The sequence below is a fragment of the Mya arenaria genome, chromosome 10 (assembly GCF_026914265.1).
Source record: "Mya arenaria isolate MELC-2E11 chromosome 10, ASM2691426v1".
NCBI classification, from domain to species: domain Eukaryota; kingdom Metazoa; phylum Mollusca; class Bivalvia; order Myida; family Myidae; genus Mya; species Mya arenaria.
The window spans coordinates 66,219,410-66,241,304 of NC_069131.1; the positions used below are offsets into that span (position 1 = coordinate 66,219,410).

Below are 21,895 nucleotides of genomic sequence, written 5' to 3' on the forward strand. Positions count from 1 at the left end.
TAATTGTGTACATTTCTATTTAACACAATGAGGGTGGGTATTTACTAATGTAATGTCCGCAAAACTGCAAATAGCGTTTTTATGCATGTATTCAGGGGGTGTTATTTGAGCATTGTGAGAGGATGAAAAGGCTTTTTGAAGTCTTGGAGCAAGGACATGGGAATATCATCGCTGTTATCAAAGACTAGTCTTAGATTTAAATTGGAAAACGTAAACATAAATATGAACCTGAATTTGGACAGTTGAATGCTCTAGATATCACTTATGAATTTATTACATCGATGTAGATGATATTGAATTTAAGTTATGAGTTTATGATTTTCCAGTTTTTCTATAAGTTTTTACGCTCATGTTTCTGCCAAGTGGACAGGCGGACAGATTCTAGAAAGCTTCTGACGAAAATGACCGCTAATGTTTCATTCAGTCAGTACCTGGTTTTATGGACCGGGGTTTACTGCGACTGACTAGCCCAGTGACATTCGCGCCAACACTAAGCTTTATTGTTATTATTAATCGTTGTTTTACGAAATAATTAAATAGACACCCCAGGCTTAAGCGGATTAAATAGTTAAGTTAGACAAACATAAACAATAACTATTACACAAAGTTTGACTTAAGCTGGAGAATGTCAGAATATTGAACCGAAAATGATATTTCTATAACACTTGGAAAAGTATTGAACCAAACTGTAATTTCACAAAATTCGCATATGTTTTATATTTTATATCATATGAGACGTCATTATATATGTTTGATAAGAAAAAAACATGAATAGCTTTGAAAAATGTGCGTGCTATATAGCGACGTGTTAAGTGACCAATCTTGTATTTATGGCATAAAACTCGTGGTCATTCAACACCAAATTCATTCAACTTGTTTCACAAATTCTGTATAGAATGACCACTCCTACAAAATCATCAGTGCATCAGATACACATAATATATTTATAAGTATTGTTTCTATCTGATAGACTATGCTATTGTGTTTTGTCTTTGATGAGAGCTTTATGTAAACACATTTATAAATCAAGAAGAAAATCAACCATGGAAGGAATTATAATATTATGTTAAGCCAAATTTCATAAATTATAATTATATATTATTAACAGTTTTGTTTAAATTCTTGACTTTAGTACATGTACTTACAGTGCACCGAGCGTACCATCGGACATTTGAATTTCGCAGGTTCTCGTCAATGTTATTTTGTGTAATAAGTATGTCCTCAATATAATCACCCTTATTGAATATCAAAACAACTTATCACTGTGTAGTAAAGTTCCATTTACTTTAACAAATTGATACTTATTAATCAGCTCTATTTTAAGTCCTCTACATCCTTAGTCCAGCTTTGTAAGGTTTCGGAATATTTTTTGAAAAAAAATCTTTGTCTGATTTGGGCGTCCCGACTAGTCCGCGTCATCGATACTTTTAAACCACAATCTGCACGAATGTCATACTGAACTGAGGTTTATGTTTGAAAACTAGAACAAACGCACTGTCTTGATGAGTGATTTCAAAAGACCAAACCCGTATTTAACAAAAAATATCTACCCCGCTGCAAACTCAACTAACTCGTATCTCATTCCCACAAAGATACGCCATTATGCCATCCACTAGGAGAATGTAAGAAGTCAAAAGACATTAATTGGCGCATTGCAACTAAATTACCAAAGACAATAGATACCATAAGGTGGTCTGACTTTGAACCACTTGGCATGCACTCAAAAAATTATTGGGGGAAATTTCCCGTACATACGAAATCATGAGGACTATGAATGACTTTGAGTTATTTCCTGTGATTTTCTTATTTTATAAATCGTGTTTGTAGTTGCGAAACCAGCTAGTCAAAGTTTAGGCATTTAACGTTAATTTAAACTATCCTAAAAAAATACTGATATATTCTCTCTTGTGAAATTCGCAAATTGAGTCATTGTTGTAGCTCGTGGTCAAATTGTCGCGAGGGTCAAAATCAAAGCTAATACAAAGCGATTAGAATACTTAAACCATACCCAAAATATTTCCATATCATTAAATACATGTAATACAGTGTATTAACATACTTATTATAATCTGCGCCATTGCCAACAATGAAACAAGCGATTTAGACGGACCAATTTGTTTGCCCTTGCGATGTGGTTAGTGGGTCACAAAGTTTGTATCATGCTCATGTCACAGTGTACTCCAGTGCCATGGTTTATGTGCAGTCATGTGTAAATTAACTTATGCATTGGTTAATTGTTTATTATATTTTGGCAAATCTTAATGAATAAGGGGGGTCGAGCGAGTGACGTGTTTTCTGCAGTTTTTTTTCTGCAGGCAGGGTACCAAATTACGTCATGTCTTTAAAGACATGGTAGTTATTGGATGCATGAATATGTGCATTACAGAGACGGTGTATACTCCTGCAAGGATTCTGAATATGATCTAATAAATATGTTGTGGAAATGTTTATTAAACATCATGTTTAAGTAATAGTAAGAACATAATTATTACGTACAATATTTATGCTTATAAAAGGACGGGCGAGCGAAGCTGTTGAGACCTTCTTAATCATTAAGATTGTATTCAATTTGTTCTAAATGTCTTAGATCGTAACTTGTTTCCAGCAAGCGGGGGAACCGAAAGCTGACGTGTCATCATCTAAGAAGTGTGATATTTTTATCCATTCGCAATACCGTGATACATTATTTGGGACCATGTATTTCGCCATTCATGATACTGATCTTATGTATCAATTGTAAAGTTGATATAAATCATGGTTACATCATGTGATATTCCAATGAATACTCAGATCTAACCAGAGTGACTTTCTGACTCATTCCCGTATGCACTAGTCACCGACCATGTACTGCCCTATTCTTGATAATAGACTAATGTTTTATTTGCGAAGAAGTTTATTTCATATCATGTTTATATCACGTGACATGCCCACGAATACTGGTTATATGTACATGTGACCTCCGGCGAGCCATGTTCTCGCATTTTCAATGCAATTTTATGCAATCTATTCATTATACTGAACTTATATGTCATGTCCACAAAGGTTAATCTTAAAACCATGTTTGTACCGCGTGACATGACCGTGCATACTGGATATACAGTACAGGGTACAGGGTATTCACTCTGATTGACTGGCTGTCCCATTCCCATTCCCATGTAGGTACTATCTAACACTTACGTGACAGTGTAAGAATTATAGCTTTATATATATATTTCCAGAACAACCCTGCATTAGGAAAAGATTTCACCATCGATTATAATTAGTAATGGTTGAATGTAACCCGAAAAGGTACTTCCGGAACAAGAAGGTGCTGATGTATCTTTAATAAAAAAAAATCAAGGCTGTTAGCACTGTTTTAGATTTTAGAATCAGGTTTGATTCTAGAAATGCATTGTTAGCAATATTGTATTGCTAAATGTTGGATGAATCAAGGGCATTTTTACAAAACTCTTGTTGTCTAATATAGTGATGGAGTTTCGATTATCACGGTTTCGGATTTTCGAAACATATCTGATGTACACGCTATTGAGCATGTTGAGAGGTAATACCGACGTATGTGTTTCATGGTCAGTATTGAAATTTACTGTAGAGGTATGCCCTACTGCTATAAAGAAGACTCTTTATAATAGTCAAAACTCACCAAGATTTGAGATCGTTCATTAATAAATCTGGTGAAAAAAGAGGTTCAAAGCATATACCACATCTCTTGTCCTATCTTTTTAACCGAAAGGTAAACTATTGTTATCACTTTTTATATTATTCATGGCCGACGATTTTGATTGTATCTTTTGGGGAAGAAAATCACAATAGCACAGTGAGTTGAAAACACCAGACAATCGTTTCATCAAGACCCATAGGCCGAAAGATTTCGACATTAGTACTCCACTTTTAAAATATCGCCTTCAACATTACTTCTATAATAAGTCATGAAATGACCCAATGAGTACAGTACTATTAATAATCTTCTCCTGATATATCTATTAAAAGGCAGTCAGTGCAAAACCAAGAACATGTACAACTGTTTTACAGTTCAAAGTGGTATTCAATTGTAATGTTTGAGAACAATAAATAATTTCCCAAATCGAAATATTTCGACACTAACTTCACCGTGTCTTAAAATATATCTTTGGTATAATATTGCCCCTAGAAAAATTGATGAAGTGGTCCTAGAAATGATATAAAAACTCTTCTCCTGGTTTAAAGTAAAAGGCAGTCGGTGTAAAACAAAGCACGACTGTTTTACATTTTAAAGTTGTGTTCAATTGTAATGTTTGAGTACCATATATATTTCCCAAATCTAATCGAAAAGCTGGGTTACTTAAAAGAAAGTAGCTACGAAATCCACTTGAAATCTTCAAGTGATTTAGTGTTTCAAACCAAATAAACTCCTGTTTTATGAAAAAAGAAGAACACGATCATCGCTGGAAAACGTTCAATGATTTTGGTAAAAGGTTTGCTATAAACTATAGCCATAAACATTCCACAGAGGTCAATCAAATACAACAAATAAAACTGATTATTTTACCGATGTGTATGCTTCTGTGATCATCTGAGGATAGCTAAAACAATAATCTCATTCACTAATCTCTGAAGTGTTTTCTTGCAGGGGGGTAAAGTCGGTTTTGAGAATATCCTATCAAGCGACTCTTGAACTACAGTGGAGGACCATTTGACCAGGCATATTGAAAGATAGCGCTGGCTACTATCATGAGATGTCATATATATGGCAAAACATGTCAACATTTTACATCACTTCCTCATTTTTTAACCGAAACATTAAACTAAATAGTATGTCAAAAGTTCATACTTGCCAAAAATTCATATTTATGTTACCCATTATATAAGTATGAATTCATTTAAAGGTGCAGCCTTACTCCCAAATAAGATGTACCACAATTAATACTGGCAAATGTTTTAATTTATCGAATAAGATGATTAAATATCGAAATCAAAGGATACCTTGTTTCATTTGAAATGAAGGTACTGAAAACACGATATTTCTACCTTATGGGATGATAGTCGATCACTGTAAATCTTTTACCACTCACCAGTCATTTAATATGTGTGTGTTTTCACTGTTACAATTGTATTATCAGTTATTAATATTTTCCATTAATGCATTATTCGATAAGCAATTAAAGGTTTATCAGTCACTCAAAATTTATGTTTGTTATACAAGTGTATGTATTGATTTTGAATAAGAGTGTCTCTTTAACGAAATACTATTTTGTATGCAATGAAAACCGACAACATCATAGCATTGACATGCATTATAAAAAGCCTAATAATAACAGGAAAACGCCCCGCTCATACAGACATTTGTGACCCGAAATGTTAGAATTAGTTACACTTTAAGTAAAATTCTAATCAGATTTTGCATCCATCAAAAGAAATTGAAATATAATGCTCAAAGAGTGTCACCTTTTGAACCTGTAAAACATTTCACGGAGAAAATACCCAAACTTAAGTGCATTATTAGTCATTAGAAACGAAATTCTTTATACACGGCAAATTTCAAACAAGCATGTCTCAAATTGATGTGTTTCTGATAAGCATTTTACATTATATCGTAGAAACAAACATTGTTACATACTTAATGGCGTGCACAATTTCCAAAAAGCGTGGATTAAACATTGAACAAATATCGACAATGCCTCATTTATTTTCTCAGGACGGAACCAGACATTGAACCGTATTATCGGATTCTTCAAGAGCCTAGTTTATCAGTGTTTGCTTTTTAAAGTCTGGTAAGCCTAAAATACTTCCATGTTTGCGAAACACGCCGGTTCAAATGGATATTCTTGGATACTATGTTACGCTACATGACACGGAAATAATCGTAACAACTTGGCCATCTCCGGCAAGCTCGGAAGTAATCCGAACCAATACGGAAAATGCCGAGATGTTGCGATTAGCTCCGATGCGATAAATACGAAAATAGCAGAGCGTTTTGGATTAAACCGCGAAAATAATCATTTTTGCAAATACTTGAATAATGAAAGCATGAACTAAAAATACAGAGAATCCATTACCAGTCAAACGGACTATGGGTTACATATTTTTACAAAAAAAAAACATTGTTAAAATAGGACAGGCAAAGTGAATCACTAAATGACTTGCAAATATAACACCCTATTTTGAATAGCCTCATGTTGTTTTACATAATGGAACATGGCATTTGTTATATACTCATTGAAACCTATATTGCTAAAAGTAGCTTTTCAGACGAAAATAATCCTTATTTCAAATACCTGAAGTCTTTTGAGAACACCTTTAAAAAAGCCAGTATGTTAATACAAACTGCCTACACATTTTTTGGAATAAAAAGAAGTATAAATGAACAGAATGTGAATGAATTGACAATAAAAAGGATGAGGTCAAAACGCACAAAACGATCGAAGTATTAACATTTACTTAAGGAAATGGACTTGAAGTATGAACTCATGACCTAATTTAGCAAATCTGTATGCTCTAGTCAAACAGGTACGGACACCGTGTGGACACCAGGATCGCTGTTTGAAGCCATGATTTATGGGGATGCCCGCGTTTAACAACACAAGGTACGGACACCGTATGGACAACAGCTGCGCTCCTTCAAGCCATGACGTATGAGGTTGCCCTTGGACAATAGTGTCACTGTTTGAAGCCATGACCTTTCAGGTTGTCTTTGTAAAACAGCGAAAAGTACGGACACCGTATGGACAATAGCGTCGTTGCTTCAAGCCATGACCTTTCAGGTTGTCTTTGTAAAACAGAGAAAAGTACGAACACCGTATGGACAAAAGTGTCACTGTTTGAAGCCATGACCTTTCAGGTCGTCTTTGTAAAACAGCGAAAAGTACGAACACCGTATGGAAAATAGCGGCGTTGCTTCAAGCCATGACCTATGAGGTTGTCTTTGTAAAACAGCGAAAAGTACGGACACCGTATGGACAATAGCGGCGTTGCTTCAAGCCATGACCTATGAGGTTGTCTTTGTAAAACAGAGAAAAGTACGGACACCGTATGGACAATAGCGACGTTGCTTCAAGCCATGACCTATGAGGTTGTCTTTGTAAAACAGCGAAAAGTACGGACACCGTATGGACAATAGCGGCGTTGCTTCAAGCCATGACCTTTCAGGTTGTCTTTGTAAAACAGCGAAAAGTACGAACACCGTATGGAAAATAGCGGCGTTGCTTCAAGCCATGACCTATGAGGTTGTCTTTGTAAAACAGTGAAAAGTACGGACACCGTATGGACAAAAGTGTCACTGTTTGAAGCCATGACCTTTCAGGTTGTCTTTGTAAAACAGCGAAAAGTACGAACACCGTATGGACAAAAGTGTCACTGTTTGAAGCCATGACCTTTCAGGTTATCTTTGTAAAACAGAGAAAAGTACGAAAACCGTATGGACAAAAGTGTCACTGTTTGGAGTCATGAACAATGAGGCTGCCCTTGTAAAACAGCGAAAGGTGAAAACACCGTAAGGACAACAGCGTCTCGGCTTATGAAACCATTGTCAGCAACTAATAAAACTTAAAAAAAGACGATCAGACGATAGAAAACAGATATTAAAAGACAGATCCAATAAGTCACCAGTTCATCCATTATAGCTTTGACATTAAACACTAATAAAATTCGTACTCGTTTAGTACAGGAATAGATCGAAGACACCGGCAATAAATAAATATATGGTAAACAACCGCGGCCACCATGCTGTCCCCGATAATGGCCTTGACCATAAGGCTATATCAAGTTCATTCTATGTTTAGCGTCATCGTCGAGCATTGGAAACCGAAAATACAGCAGTTCTCAAAAATCAAAATAAAGCTACAAAACTGCATTTATAAAGCAGGTTTGTATTGGTGATAAAGTTACGAAGTGATTAACTTACCATAAAAATAGTTTGCTTTAAAAAATGAACCTGCAAGAGCTTTTATAAATCTTAACATTGCCGGATTCGAATAAATAGATAAAAAATTAAACAGGATACTGCACTCTTTTCTTGTTTTTTTTTAATCTATGGCTAAAAAAGAATGATCTTTGGTCTGGTCTCAAAGCGAACGAGGATTCTGGTGAAGATTCAACATTGTATTTTTAATGGAATATTTAAAGCATCACTTAACTTAGGCGGGTACGCTTTGATAATAAATAAAAGGTAAACATTTGCGTTTTTGGACTTGACCTTTACAGCTACTGGTATGACGTTACCGACAGCATTTACATAAGCTCTGGATTGAAGACTTTAGTGGCACTATAAAAGAAATGCACCTAACATCCCGATGCTAATCTATAAAATAATAAATAACGTTTTAGATTTTAAGTGTGTCTAAGGACATTCCGATCATTTCAAGGGGATGGTGGAGGGGCAGGGGCAGAGGTGGCTTCTGTCGTATATTACATCCTTGTGTTTAATACTGACTTGAAATAAATGATAAAAAATATGTTGCAATTGTGTTATGCGCTAATCTTACTGGTCAATCGATGTGTTCATTACGGTCATTAAAAAATCGCCTATTTGCTGGGAAATCTGTGTGCTTTTAAGTTATAGAAAAGAAACAGCTGTAATTCCCATCTCTTGAAATGGTTTTGGCCATTTGATGTGCACTAGACATTTTATTGCCGCAGAATGCAATACAAGAGAATAAAGAAATACTTCTAAATGGATCAGAGGCCTCGTAAAGTAACACTTATCATATTGTACTCCTCCATCTTTGATAACTATAAATGTATTAATGGCACAAAGTAGGATTCGATATTTGTACACGTTTGTTCCATGCCATATTTTCAGAATTTGTCTCACTTTTGTGAAAATAATTCCATAAATGACGAAAATATGATATAAAGTCAAAACTGGCTATATGGACGTCATTGGGGCCGCGGTCAATACTTCGAACATTCGAAATAACCGGAACACAAACCATGTATTACTAAACCCAAAATACTCAAAAGAAGTTCGACATAACTCTAACATCGAGATAATAGAGTTCGACATAGCGAGTTTCGACTGTAATGACAATATCTCACTAATGAAAAGTTTGTCTTGTACACCTTGTGATATGGGCGTTATAACTGTATTAAATGACGGAAGGCATTGAGTGTCCTATTTTGTTTTTATGACCGATATAAATTCATTGCTAGATTTTCTTTTTCTTTTTTTACTAAAGGGGGGTGGGGAGGCGGCGGGTGACATTTTATCCTTTTTTCTATTTTTTTTCGTAGATGACTTGTTCTTCGTCGAATATGAGTTCATGCTCTTTCTTGCATAATGTACCATATACATGTGTTTCGGGACGAACCAAGAATACGATCGTAAAAAATCTCTGTCTTACATGTAAATGTTATACATCGACACCGAAGGTATGAATAAACGCCGTTCACGGACAGTACCGGACATTCCCGGACATTCCCGGACAGTACCGGACATTCCCGGACAGTACCGGACATTCCCGGACCGATACGCAAATACAGACCCTAGTTCAACTTTTTTATTCGAGAAAAAAAACGATTTAAGGGGCGGCGGAAAACAAGAGAGCAGTGTTAACGAAAATCTAGCAATTAATTTATAATCGCCTATTATTTTGTTGTTTATGGTATTTAGAAATGTCACCAAGAACAAAAAGAAAATCCCCGCTCATGGTAAGCTTTATCGGGTAATGATCATCGTCATTGTAAAAAATTAATAGTAAAAAAACATATTTATAAATGATATAATTTGTTTTATTATTACAAGTACTAATACTGTTTATCCACCGCTTAAATCGTCATTAATAAGATAACATGACGTCATGGTCATCTTGACCAGCGACAATCCCAATAAAGATTATCTTAATTTAATCCAGATGATCTCATAAATCTTAATTGTGAAATTATAGTGAAATAATGAAATTAGAGTGAAATAATGAAATAATAGTGAAGTTATTAATTGTTTTCAATTGATACATAAACGAATAAATAAATAAACAAATAAACAAAGCAATATAGGTGTGTTTTTACTCTCCCAAATCCGTCCCATACAATCAGGGTGCGTCGGCACCGATACATATATATATATATATATATATATATATATATATGCGCCTTTGTTCCAAGTAAACAATAGCAAGCAAATTATTTCAGTACTGAAACATAATGATTTATTTTACGGTTTAACTAACAGACCGGTACTTGTGAAAGGAAGCAGTACCAGTCAGAGAATGTGTGTTCTTTTATGTAATTATATACAACCGTGTACTAAGCTTATTATGTGTAAAATAACATCAAAACCTTTTTTCATCATATCTGATTGCTACCTCGACCTGACGTATATTAGGTTGTTTTACTTGGCCAAAATTCCATAAACCTGCTTATACCATATAGCCATATCTTCACTTACCTACAGTCATATTGTCATATCTTCACATACCTACGACCATATTGTCATATCTACACATACCTACGGCCATATTGTCATTATCAACACATACCAACGGCCATATTGTCCTATCAACACTTACATACGACCACATTGTCATATCTACACATACCTACGGTCATATTGACATATCTACACATACCTACAGTCATATTGACATATCTACACATACCTACGGCCATATTGACATATCTACACATACCTACGGCCATATTGACATATCTACACATACCTACGGCCATATTAACATATCTACACATACCTACGGCCATATTGACATATCTACACATACCTACGGCCATATTGACATATCTACACATACCTACGGCCATATTGTCATTATCAACACATACCTACGGCCATATTGTCCTATCAACACTTACATACGACCACATTGTCATATCTACACATACCTACAGTCATATTGGCATATCTACACATACCTACGACCATATTGTCATATCTACACATACCTACGACCATATTGTCACATCTACACATCCATTCGGCCATACTGTCATATTTACACATACCTACGACCATATTGTCATATCTACAATCCATTCAGCCATATTGTTAAGTTTCATGTCTACACATACCTACGGCCACATTGTCATATCTCCACATACCTACGACCATATTGCCATATCTCCACATACCTACAGTCATATTGTCAAATATACACATACATTCGGCCATAGTGTCATATCTCCATATACCTACAGTCATACTGTCAAATATACACATACATTCGGCCATAGTGTCAGATCTGCCCATACCTACAGTCATACTGTCAAATATACACATACATTCGGCCATAGTGTCAGATCTGCCCATACCTACAGTCATACTGTCAAATATACACATACATTCGGCCATAGTGTCAGATCTGCCCATACCTACAGTCATACTGTCAAATATACACATACATTCGGCCATAGTGTCAGATCTGCCCATACCTACAGTCATATTTTCAAATCTACACAGAACCTTTCGTTTGAATTTAAGCTCATTTATCACAAATATGAACTGAACTAATGTGAAATTTATACACGGGAAGAATGATATCTGATTTGCATCTGATATATAACGAAATGTTCCACTCAGTTATGACTGAAGACTTAATCTATAGGTAAAACATTAAATTACTTTTTGTACTTACTGGATGTCTGTTCCCGGGGAAAATCTACCGAGATTTGTCGGTGGGCACCGGCCGACAGAACTCGGCCTCGACTTTTTTGGGACGACGAGGAGGATGTCCTACTCGGGGCTGCTAGTCCGTACCCAAGTATAGACGAATCACTGTGAATACTCTTCCGTTTATTCCGTGATTCCGAATTAAATTTGTAATTATGAAAAGTACCAGCGCGAGAAATTCCGTTTATTAGTATTCCGTTTTTCCTCGCAGAGTTAGTAATGATTGGCGGCAGTTCCGGCGCACTCATTCTTCTTGACCCGGAAAAATAGTCCGGCCACCTGTCATGGACATCTTCGGATGGTCCACTCGAGTTTCCAGCACTTCCAGATTCTGAGTTCCGGCGGTAAAAATCAGTTCCATTCGCTTCCACACTATTGTCACTATTCGTAAGCCAGTTTCCAGAATCTCGTCTGCCTAATGCACTTGTCGTCTGCTTATTTGTTTCAGGTATGATAAATTTAACTGAATGGTTCTTGACATTAGTTCGTCGGTTGTATTTTGCTGATACCAAGATCCTACTACCCGGTAGTCGCCTTCTCAACGCTTCAATATCGTCTGACAAGATCGAATCCAGTTCAAAAGCAGACGACTCTTTTACAAGTGCTTTACGCATGCTCATTGGTTCTTTCATTCTTAAACTCTAATCGGTTTAAATTATAGAGCGGCGAGATTTCCAATAGCTTGGATCTCACGTATTGTTCAATTATTTGTGGCATTTATGTTTAAAGTTATATCTTTTAAAATGTTATGAATATGGTTGCAATTTTGCTTTTATGTCCTTTTCAAAAGAAGTGACGTCAGATAGGCACGAGGGTTTGTGATGATTGTTCGATCACCCTTCAAAATCAATGAACGCTTTATAAAGCTTCTGTTGATAATTTGGTCGTTTTGTGGACTGTTTCACCTGAAAATAAACAAAACATACAAAAGTAAACACCACATCAGCGGATTCCGATCAATTTATCAAAGAGGGCCTACTTTCTATAGCTGCAACGCATGGTGGTTGAATTTTAGGACCGCGCACTTATTTCCCTCCTGAAATAACCCCTGCCGTATCTAGCTGCAAATAAGCGCAGTGATAAGCGATATGGTTTTCAGTAATACATGGTAAATATAGAAGTCTAATGTCCATATACAGCTTTCAGGGCGACTATTGAGCGAGGCAATTAAAGACATTTAAATAATTATCGGGCTAACGGCTATTGATCCATTTAACTGTTCTAATGATCGAAATTAAGGTCAAACTGCAGATTTTAAAGTTAGATTTAAGTTTTAAGAGGACATTGCTTCTCTACGAACCTTGAAAGTCGGGTTTAACTTCAAGTTCCATTACTTCACCTTATCAAGTGACCGTGTTATAATTCTATTATACTGGTCAGTAACCAACACAGAACTAGAACAAAGAGATCCGTGAAACCTATTTCCACGATGATGATGCTGTTGATGATGCTGGTGGTGGAGATGATGATGATGTTGATGATGATGATGTTGATGATGTTGACGATGCTGGTGGTGGAGATTATAATGATATTGATGATGATGATGTTGATGATGTTGACGATGCTGGTGGTGGAGATTATAATGATATTGATGATGATGATGTTGATGATGTTGACGATGCTGGTGGTGGAGATTATAATGATATTGATGATGATGATGATGATGCTGTTGATGATGCTGGTGGTGGAGATTATAATGATATTGATGATGATGATGTTGATGATGTTGACGATGCTGGTGGTGGAGATTACAATGATATTGATGGTGATGATGATGATGCTGTTGATGATGCTGGTGGTGGAGATTATAATGATATTGATGATGATGATGTTGATGATGTTGACGATGCTGGTGGTGGAGATTATAATGATATTGATGATGATGATGATGATGATATGATGATGATGATGATGATGATGATGATGATGATGATGATGATGATGATGATGATGATGATGATGATGATGATGATGATGATGATGATGATGATGATGATGATGATGATGATGGTGGTGGTGGCGGCGGCGGTTGTTGCAAGTGTAATGGTGGCCGTGGTTGTTGACACTTGCATAGTAAAATAAGGTCTAGTTAGAGAAAATTATTATTTAGATACTCATTTGATATTTTACCAAAAGGTAGATTATATATTCATTTGTTTACTAAGTCAGATATACAAAATAAGAAAAAGGCTTTTCACCTTCGTTTTGCCAGATTTTTTTAGCACTGACTAATGACGCACTAAGATTTTTTGTGTCAAAAAACCCCACAACAAATATCAAAAGATAAATCCACTTTACAGCTGAAATATAGACAGATTTTTTTATTCCTCCGTATGAAGAGATTAACGTATATACAAATAAATAAATAATGTGCAAACATCATTAAGATATTATGAAATATAAACAAATACACTAGCAGCTGAAGAAAGCATCATGAAAAAATAGAAATATAATATGTTAATGCAGACATGACAATTTCTTTGACATGCAAATTGAATAATAAGTTACAAAAAATAAACCAAATTATTAAACCTGCCAATATTGAAGTATATTAAATTAATTCAAACATAAACGGACAAAATAAACACAATTATGCTCAAAGCATGAAACGCTAATTGAACTTTTTCTGATTTCCAATGAAGCTGTTTTGATTGATAAAACAAAACTTGAAAAAGAATAATCTAAATGTACCACTGTTAGAAAAAAAATAGCGTCTGTAAAATAGTGCGTCATTTTATAGTTTTGCACTTAAGGAATAAGAAGCCATTTTATTAGCTGATCAAATATAAAATGAAACACTTTCACAATATGTTGGTGACTTTTGTACATACTAATGAATCGAGGCAATAACTGGACATTTCAAATATTTTCATTCGCACAATTCATTTATGAATTGTACTTTTGAATTCATTTTGACAGACCAGACGACCCTCAATTTTGTGACGTTATACCTAAAGAAAAATGGAGATGTAAACACCTCTGTGAAATAGTGCGTCATTTTATTGTTTTGCACTTGAAAATTAAGAATAATAAGTCATTGTAAATGCTGACCAAATATCAAATGAAACACTTTCACAAGAAGTTGACGATTTTTGCACATACAACTGTATTCAGACAATAATTTGACATGTCAAATATTTTCTTTAGCACTTTTCAATAATGAATTGTACTTTTAAATTCATTTTGACGCACCAGGCGAACTTGAAGTTCTTGACGTCATATTAAAAAAAAGTGGAAATGTTAACAATTATCTAAAAAAAATCTTTTGAACAAATTAATTAAAGAATGAATGCATGTCATTCTAAAAGCCTTGTTTTATGTTGTCTTAACTGGATGAATGAAGTTGAAGAACCTCAATGTGTTCTATTGTTCTCGTAAATCTATCGTTTCTATGTTTAGCTGAAGAAGAAGAAGAAGAAGAAGAAGAAGAAGAAGAAGAAGAAGAAGAAGAAGAAGAAGAACAACTTTGCAATTAACAAGGCTTTCAATGCTCGAAACAATCACAGGAATTGATGAAATTATTAAATGATAAATATACATTGTAAATTTTCTCATTGAAATGAAAAATGAGATTTTGGTAAAAAATCTAAAAAAAATCGAAATGTTTTTGCTTGATTTATGTAAAGGTTGTTTGTTGATTCAGCAAATAAATGTACAGCGGTTTCGAAAATTACTGTCGTCCCATTGGACAAAATATAATTTCGAACACTAGGTTGAAATTTTGCAGACATAATGTAATAAGTGAACCTAAAATTATGTCAGATTGATTTGTATACACTGCTAACCCCAGACTTTACAAAACTTTGGTATTTCATCTTTGAAACTTTTATTCCAATGTAAATATTTGCGATTTAAACTGTATTGAGTATATAATAATAGTATAATGTTTATAAATCATCAAAACATGAAATCGTAATATAACAATTAAAATTATTGAATATAATAAATTACAGTACCGGTTTCGTTCAGCTAATTTATCCAACACGTCATACTTTTTGTTAAAAATGCTACCATATAATTACACACAAAGCAAATGTTGACAATTGCTAATTACCGCAGCCTCTGGATCAATTTTAACCATTGCTATCTCTTACGGTCAATACAAAAAGTCCTTAAAAGGCTGTCTAATTATCAGCAATCATCAACAATTCATTTCCATGCATTAACAATGAGATAGTTCAGATTTCTACAGGCCGGCTGATTGTTGATAGTTGATACGTAAGAAGGCTCGGAATAGGTTTATGAGGTGGCGAACTTTGGTTTGTTGACTAAACTGTTTCAAACAGTTTTATTTGAATGCGGAGTTAGTCCAGTTTCGCATTTATATTACAACCGCAAGTTTCGCTTATAGTAGTGAAATACTATTTTATTCATTTTTTAAGTAGGGGATTTTTTCTGTTGTATTATTGATAAGTTTTCTGAACTATCAAATAACGCACTCATCAATGTCCTCGATAGGTCAAGATGAAATATCAATATTGAGTTGATAGTGCCAGCAACTGTCAAGGATTTGCCTTTGGGGGAGGGGGTTTGTGTGTGGGAGCGCGAAATGGGGGAGCATCTTTGGTTGATGTATAATACATCCCTCCTTCAGAATCTTATTATGTATAATTAATTAATTTATCTATTTATTTATTTATTGTATTTATTTATTTATTTATTGTATTTATTTATTTATTTATTTATTTATTTATTTATTTATTTATTTATTTATTTATTTATTTATTTATTTATTTATTTGTTTATTGATTGATTGATTGATTGATTTGTTTATCGATTTTTTTTTATCTTATTTAATTATTTTTTGCTTGTTTGTTTGTTTGTTTGTGTGTTTGTTTGATGGAATAAGGACCAAGGAGAATTTCATTGTAACCGTCTGTTATAAGCCGTCCAGCCAACTGCAAATGTTATCAAAAGTGAAACTTCGAAATCTTCATATCAACATATTTACTAAGTAACGTATTTTATGGTGTATGCTTTGATTTTGTTTGAAACTTCTTAATTATTTAAAATCATACCAACCAACGCTCAGGAGCCCAATCATTGCACACCGACGGTCTGTTTCTTAAACTAAGCGTCTGCGTTTTCCTCATAAAAGGCTATTCAAATTTGAAACATTCTTGTTTATATAGCTTTAAATTGGAACATTAAGACCTTCAAGTTCATCCTTGACCTCTGTAAAACAAAACCTGCTCCGGGTGTTCATGTCATGTTGGTTCAATGAGAATTTATCGTGGAGTTCGAGTGGTTCCCCGCATGGTGTGGCCGTTGCCAGTCGTGGGTACGTATGGACGAACCGTTTGAGCCCAAAGAAGACACTACCATCGGTGTTTCACCTTTCGGTCAAATAAAGTCGTTATTTTGTTTATTCACAGGCCTTTATTACTGATACAAGGATTACAAATAAGCCGTAAATCCCCTCGGATGACTCTACAAGATGTGAGAATAGAAGATTTAGAGGTTTATCCCATATTGGGGCAAGCTTGGACATCTTTCATTGATAGAGCAGGTTTGTAATGGTCCACCAATCGAAAACTTATTTCCTTTCGCGAGCGCAATAGAAATTTCATAGTATACATGCAATTTGTCCAGAAATTAATGACCGCTATTTTACTGAAATTTTAAGAGAAACAAAACATGTATGTTTACATCATTCGGTGAAGTCAAATACAGTCGAACCCCGTTGGCTCGAACGCGCTTGGCTCGAATTCTTCGTTGGCTCGAACTGAATGTAAAGGACCGATTTCTTTTTACTGAAGGTAGGCCTTCTCGCGTGGCTCGAATTTTTCGAGGCTCGAAGTATTTTCGCCGGTCCCCGTGAATTCGAGCCAACGGGTTTCGACTGTAAATGCATGCACGTCACTATCAATATATTTTGTCAGTTCACCGCCATAAGAAATGCACTCATTCATTCAGTCGGTCATTCTACTACAAATTTCTTGTTGACACTTCGAATCATTATTGACAAAGTGACTATTAACACTAGTTGCTACCAAAATAGGCGTTGGAAACTACGGTGCAAAATATTTCGCTGCACGTTTATTCACATCCAATTCTTTAGCAGATCATCAAAGGCATTGATAGTATAAGAGCATTTTGTGATCGTTGCAATTATATCGTTTCAGTATGATAACTGTTTTTACATAGCTGTTACGCTGTAACTATGTACAACCGGGCGGTAATGATCATAATTGAATTGCGGGGCACGCCGGTTCAGAATGAACCTAACCGACCAACAGGGTAATAATATATTAATGCTACTTCTTTTTTAGAAAAAGGAAAATATTTAAACGGCCGAATTCCGCTGTAATACTTGACCTCAAAAAGCAAGGTTTCTACCCAAAACACTGAAAATGCTTGAACCGCATGTAAACTAATATTGTTATAAAGAGTTTATAAGAGTTATAAAGCCTTTTACATATGACCTCAAGGTTGAGGACTGTTAGACCACTGACCATTCTTTCTGACCACTGTCCATGCTGTTTGACAGTGGCTATGTGGCTTTACACTGTCCACTTACGGACACAATGGAGTGGGGATGTACCCGTTCCCCATTCCTTAAAGCTGCACTCTCAAAAATTGATCGTTTTGACAATTTTTGTTATTGTTTGTATTTTGAATGAGTAGATTTTTACGTAAATGTCTGGATATACAGACTGCTGATAAAAACCACATAGCAGCTGAGCATATTTACTTTCTCAAACTGATGTTTTACGTCTAAAAGCGTTTCTAACGCTTTAAGAAAAATGAACTTTTCGGCATTTTTAACAAACATTTGAGATTTGTGTCATTGTGAATTATCTAATATGACTGAATTGAAGGCATTGGTGCCCAAATCAGCAGATTCTGAGACAAAAAATGTCAAAAGTGACAATTTATTAGAGTGCAGCTTAAAATGGCCTAAATAACGTTTCATGTCTATATAGTTTAAAACACATGCATAGAATGTACTATTTCATAGAATAATATTATCCATTTTCTTGAGGGAAGACCAGCTAATGATTTAAAGCAATATATTCTAACTATTACATATTCAGTTACATGCATTGACTGAGTGAAATGACTTCACTAATTTTGATTATATCATTAAATCGATCACCTACAAAAGACTAGTGGCCACTGACCTGAATGAGGTTTCATTATACTAGTAGTATCCGAGCACCTGTCTGATTAAACATTCCTAAACTTAATCGAAGAGTCATCGAAGTCGATACAAAAATCATAATCCTTTCATGAAATATTGACAGTCAAAATTACTTGGCCTCAGTTATTTTTATTTTAAAGTGGGAACATTAAATCAAAATAGCAAAATGGTAAAGCTGTAATTGCAGAGGCAAGTTTATATGCACGGAAATAATTGTTCTTAGTTCTCTGTGAACTTCGCTTCAAGGGGTAAATTAACTAAATTTGGAAGCATTAGACATGGCAAATGTTAGTTCTAATAAGAGTCCTTTAACCTTCGGCGACACAGACTTGCAAATAATGTTAGTGCTTATAATCAGTCTTCGAGTACTGAACAACTCCTTTGTAAATGCTAGCGATAATAAGCATTCTTTAGGTTATATCCACTGACAAAGTGTCTCTTTCACAGATTCAATATTGAATAAGACCCTGTTATGACTATCGTGCATACAGTGGTAATATTATTTCTCGCTCGCCTGTGAACGTCTTTGAGGTAAAACGTTTGTTATATCAATGCTTTTCTTAGAAGTGTAACGTGCTCAGTGGGTAAGCCGATTATATAAATGTTATGTATATTCACACAAACGTCCACAGTGAGTTATGGGTTTGTGCCTTTTTTCGACCAAAGTTCTGTGAGTGTTGTACAACAAACTTCAAGAATGTATATATAACGTTTCACGCGTGTATATTTAACGTTTTACGCGTGTATATTTAACGTTTCACTCGGGTATATTTAACGTTTCACGCAGGTATATTTAACGTTTCACGCGGGTATATTTAACGTTTCACGCGTGTATATTTAACGTTTCACGTATATTTAACGTTTAACGCGTGTATTTTTAACGTTTCACGCGGGTATATTTAACGTTTCACGCGTGTATATTTAACGTTTCACGAGTGTACATTTAACGTTTCACGCGCATATATTAAACGTTTCACATATATAACGTTTCACGCGCGTATATTTAACGTTTCACGCGTGAATATTTAAAGTTTCACGCGTGTATATTTAACGTTTAACGTTTCAAGACTTTATAGTGAACGTTTCGCGCCTGTATATTTAACGTTTCGTGCCAATTTACATCCATTTTAACAATATACCTCTAATTTCCTTTGCATGTTACAGATTTTTTTTCGAGTTCTCACCATATAAAAGGTGAACGAGTCTCTTTTACGTATTCACCTATACTATGTGGGCAGATCATAATGCGCGTGTGAACGTCCGTTGGTAAAAATATATGTAAAGTCAATTGCTTTAGTTATTTGTTTTTACAACACATCCTTTGATTCCAACCGAACGTGAGTGCATTATGCTTTGTGGTAATATTATTTCATAAATGCATGCGAACTTCTGTAGTAAAATTCTGTGCATACCCTCTGAAGAACTTGACACCATTTCACACTTGCACGCGAACTTCTATGGTTACAAATTGTGCGCATTGCTTCTTTAGTACCTTAAACCATTTTCCGACCCCCTCTGAAAATGTTAAATTGTGGTGCCTGGTGTCCAAATATCATATTGGTATTATTTGAAAGGTATTTGAGGGCTGATTACTTATATATAAACTGAATTACATAAAGAACATCGAACAAAAAGTCCTTACATTTGTATGCAAGCTTTGTATTTCAATTGAACTCCTACGGGAATTGACGATCTATGCAATATTTAAGAGCAAGAAGGGCTTGTTTCATATCCTCTGTTAAAATCTTTACATTTTCATTTTCTGCTTACAAAACCCCTTCAAATTATACCGAAATAATATGGGGTCTTTCGTATGTGTGTTGGCCAAATGCCCTATTTGTTTCTACAACGGACACCCTTTAATTCTAAATACGTATACAAAATACATAATGACCAATGCACCTTTGGGTTTGATAAAATGATCATTTCATATGACGTGAGCTTGTATAATATGATCATTTCATGTGACGTGAGCTTGTATAAAATGATCATTTCATGTGACGTGAGCTTGTATAATATGATCATTTCATGTGATGTGAGCTTGTATAATATGATCATTTCATGTGATGTGAGCTTGTATAAAATGATCATTTCATGTGATGTGAGCTTGTATAATATGATCATTTCATGTGATGTGAGCGTGTATAATATGATCATTTCATGTGATGTGAGCTTGTATAATATGATCATTTCATGTGATGTGAGCTTGTATAAAATGATCATTTCATGTGATGTGAGCTTGTATATTATGATCATTTCATGTGATGTGAACGTGTATAATATGATCATTTCATGTGATGTGAGCGTGTATAATATGATCATTTCATGTGATGTGAGCTTGTATATTATGATCATTTCATGTGATGTGAGCGTGCATAAAATGATCATTTCATGTGATGTGAGCGTGCATAATATGATCATTTCATGTGATGTGAGCGTGTATAATATGATCATTTCATGTGATGTGAGCTTGTATAATATGATCATTTCATATGATGTGAGCTTGTATAATATGATCATTTCATATGATGTGTGCTTGTGTTTGTCCGTTGGTAAATATATATTTATATATGTGATCGCCATGACATGTGTTTAAACAGTTCTTTGATACCAAAATCGTTGAATGAGCAATGTGTCTAACGTCGATCTATTGACAAGCCCATTTAAATGTAAACACTTCAGTTTAGTATCCATTTTTGACCTACTGTAGCCTATATTTGGAAATTATTTCCATTGTAGAAAATTGTTCTTTATTAAGTAATCACTAAATGTAGCAATTTTAAATTACTAATAATAAATGTAGCGTAGGTCCTTCGCTTATAAAATGTTTTAAGTATCCGTTTCAAGTTTTATTTTCATCCCAGTTCGGGTTATATTTTTCAAGAAGCTGTATTCAGAAGATTTTTATCGTAGCTGTTTAAATGCCTTTCAGGCAGTTGTCGTATGTGGGTGTATTAAGCAGCCATTTCAAGTAGCTGTCTTAAGCAGCCATTTAAGAAGCTGCCCTAAGCTGCCCTTAACTGACCAGAGTAGCATTTCAAGAAGCTGTCTTAGGTAGCCTTTAAATTAATTGTACTAAACAGTATTCAAGTCGCTGTCTTAAGTAACATTCCGAGAAGCTGTCTTAAGCACTCAGCAAGCAGTCTTAAAAAAACTGT

The 21,895-nt window shown here is 34.8% G+C and overlaps 1 protein-coding gene across 2 annotated transcripts in view; it reads right to left on the reverse strand.

Moving 5' to 3' along the window:
- LOC128206585 (homeobox protein 4-like) overlaps positions 1-21,895 on the reverse strand; it is a 36,226-nt gene that overhangs the window by 5,126 nt on the left and 9,205 nt on the right. For both annotated transcript variants that reach the window (XM_052909163.1, XM_052909164.1), the window contains exon 2: positions 11,559-12,498. In XM_052909163.1, the coding sequence (XP_052765123.1) occupies positions 11,559-12,225 (667 nt within the window). In that variant the 5' untranslated portion in view covers positions 12,226-12,498. The remainder of the gene's footprint in view (positions 1-11,558; positions 12,499-21,895) is intronic.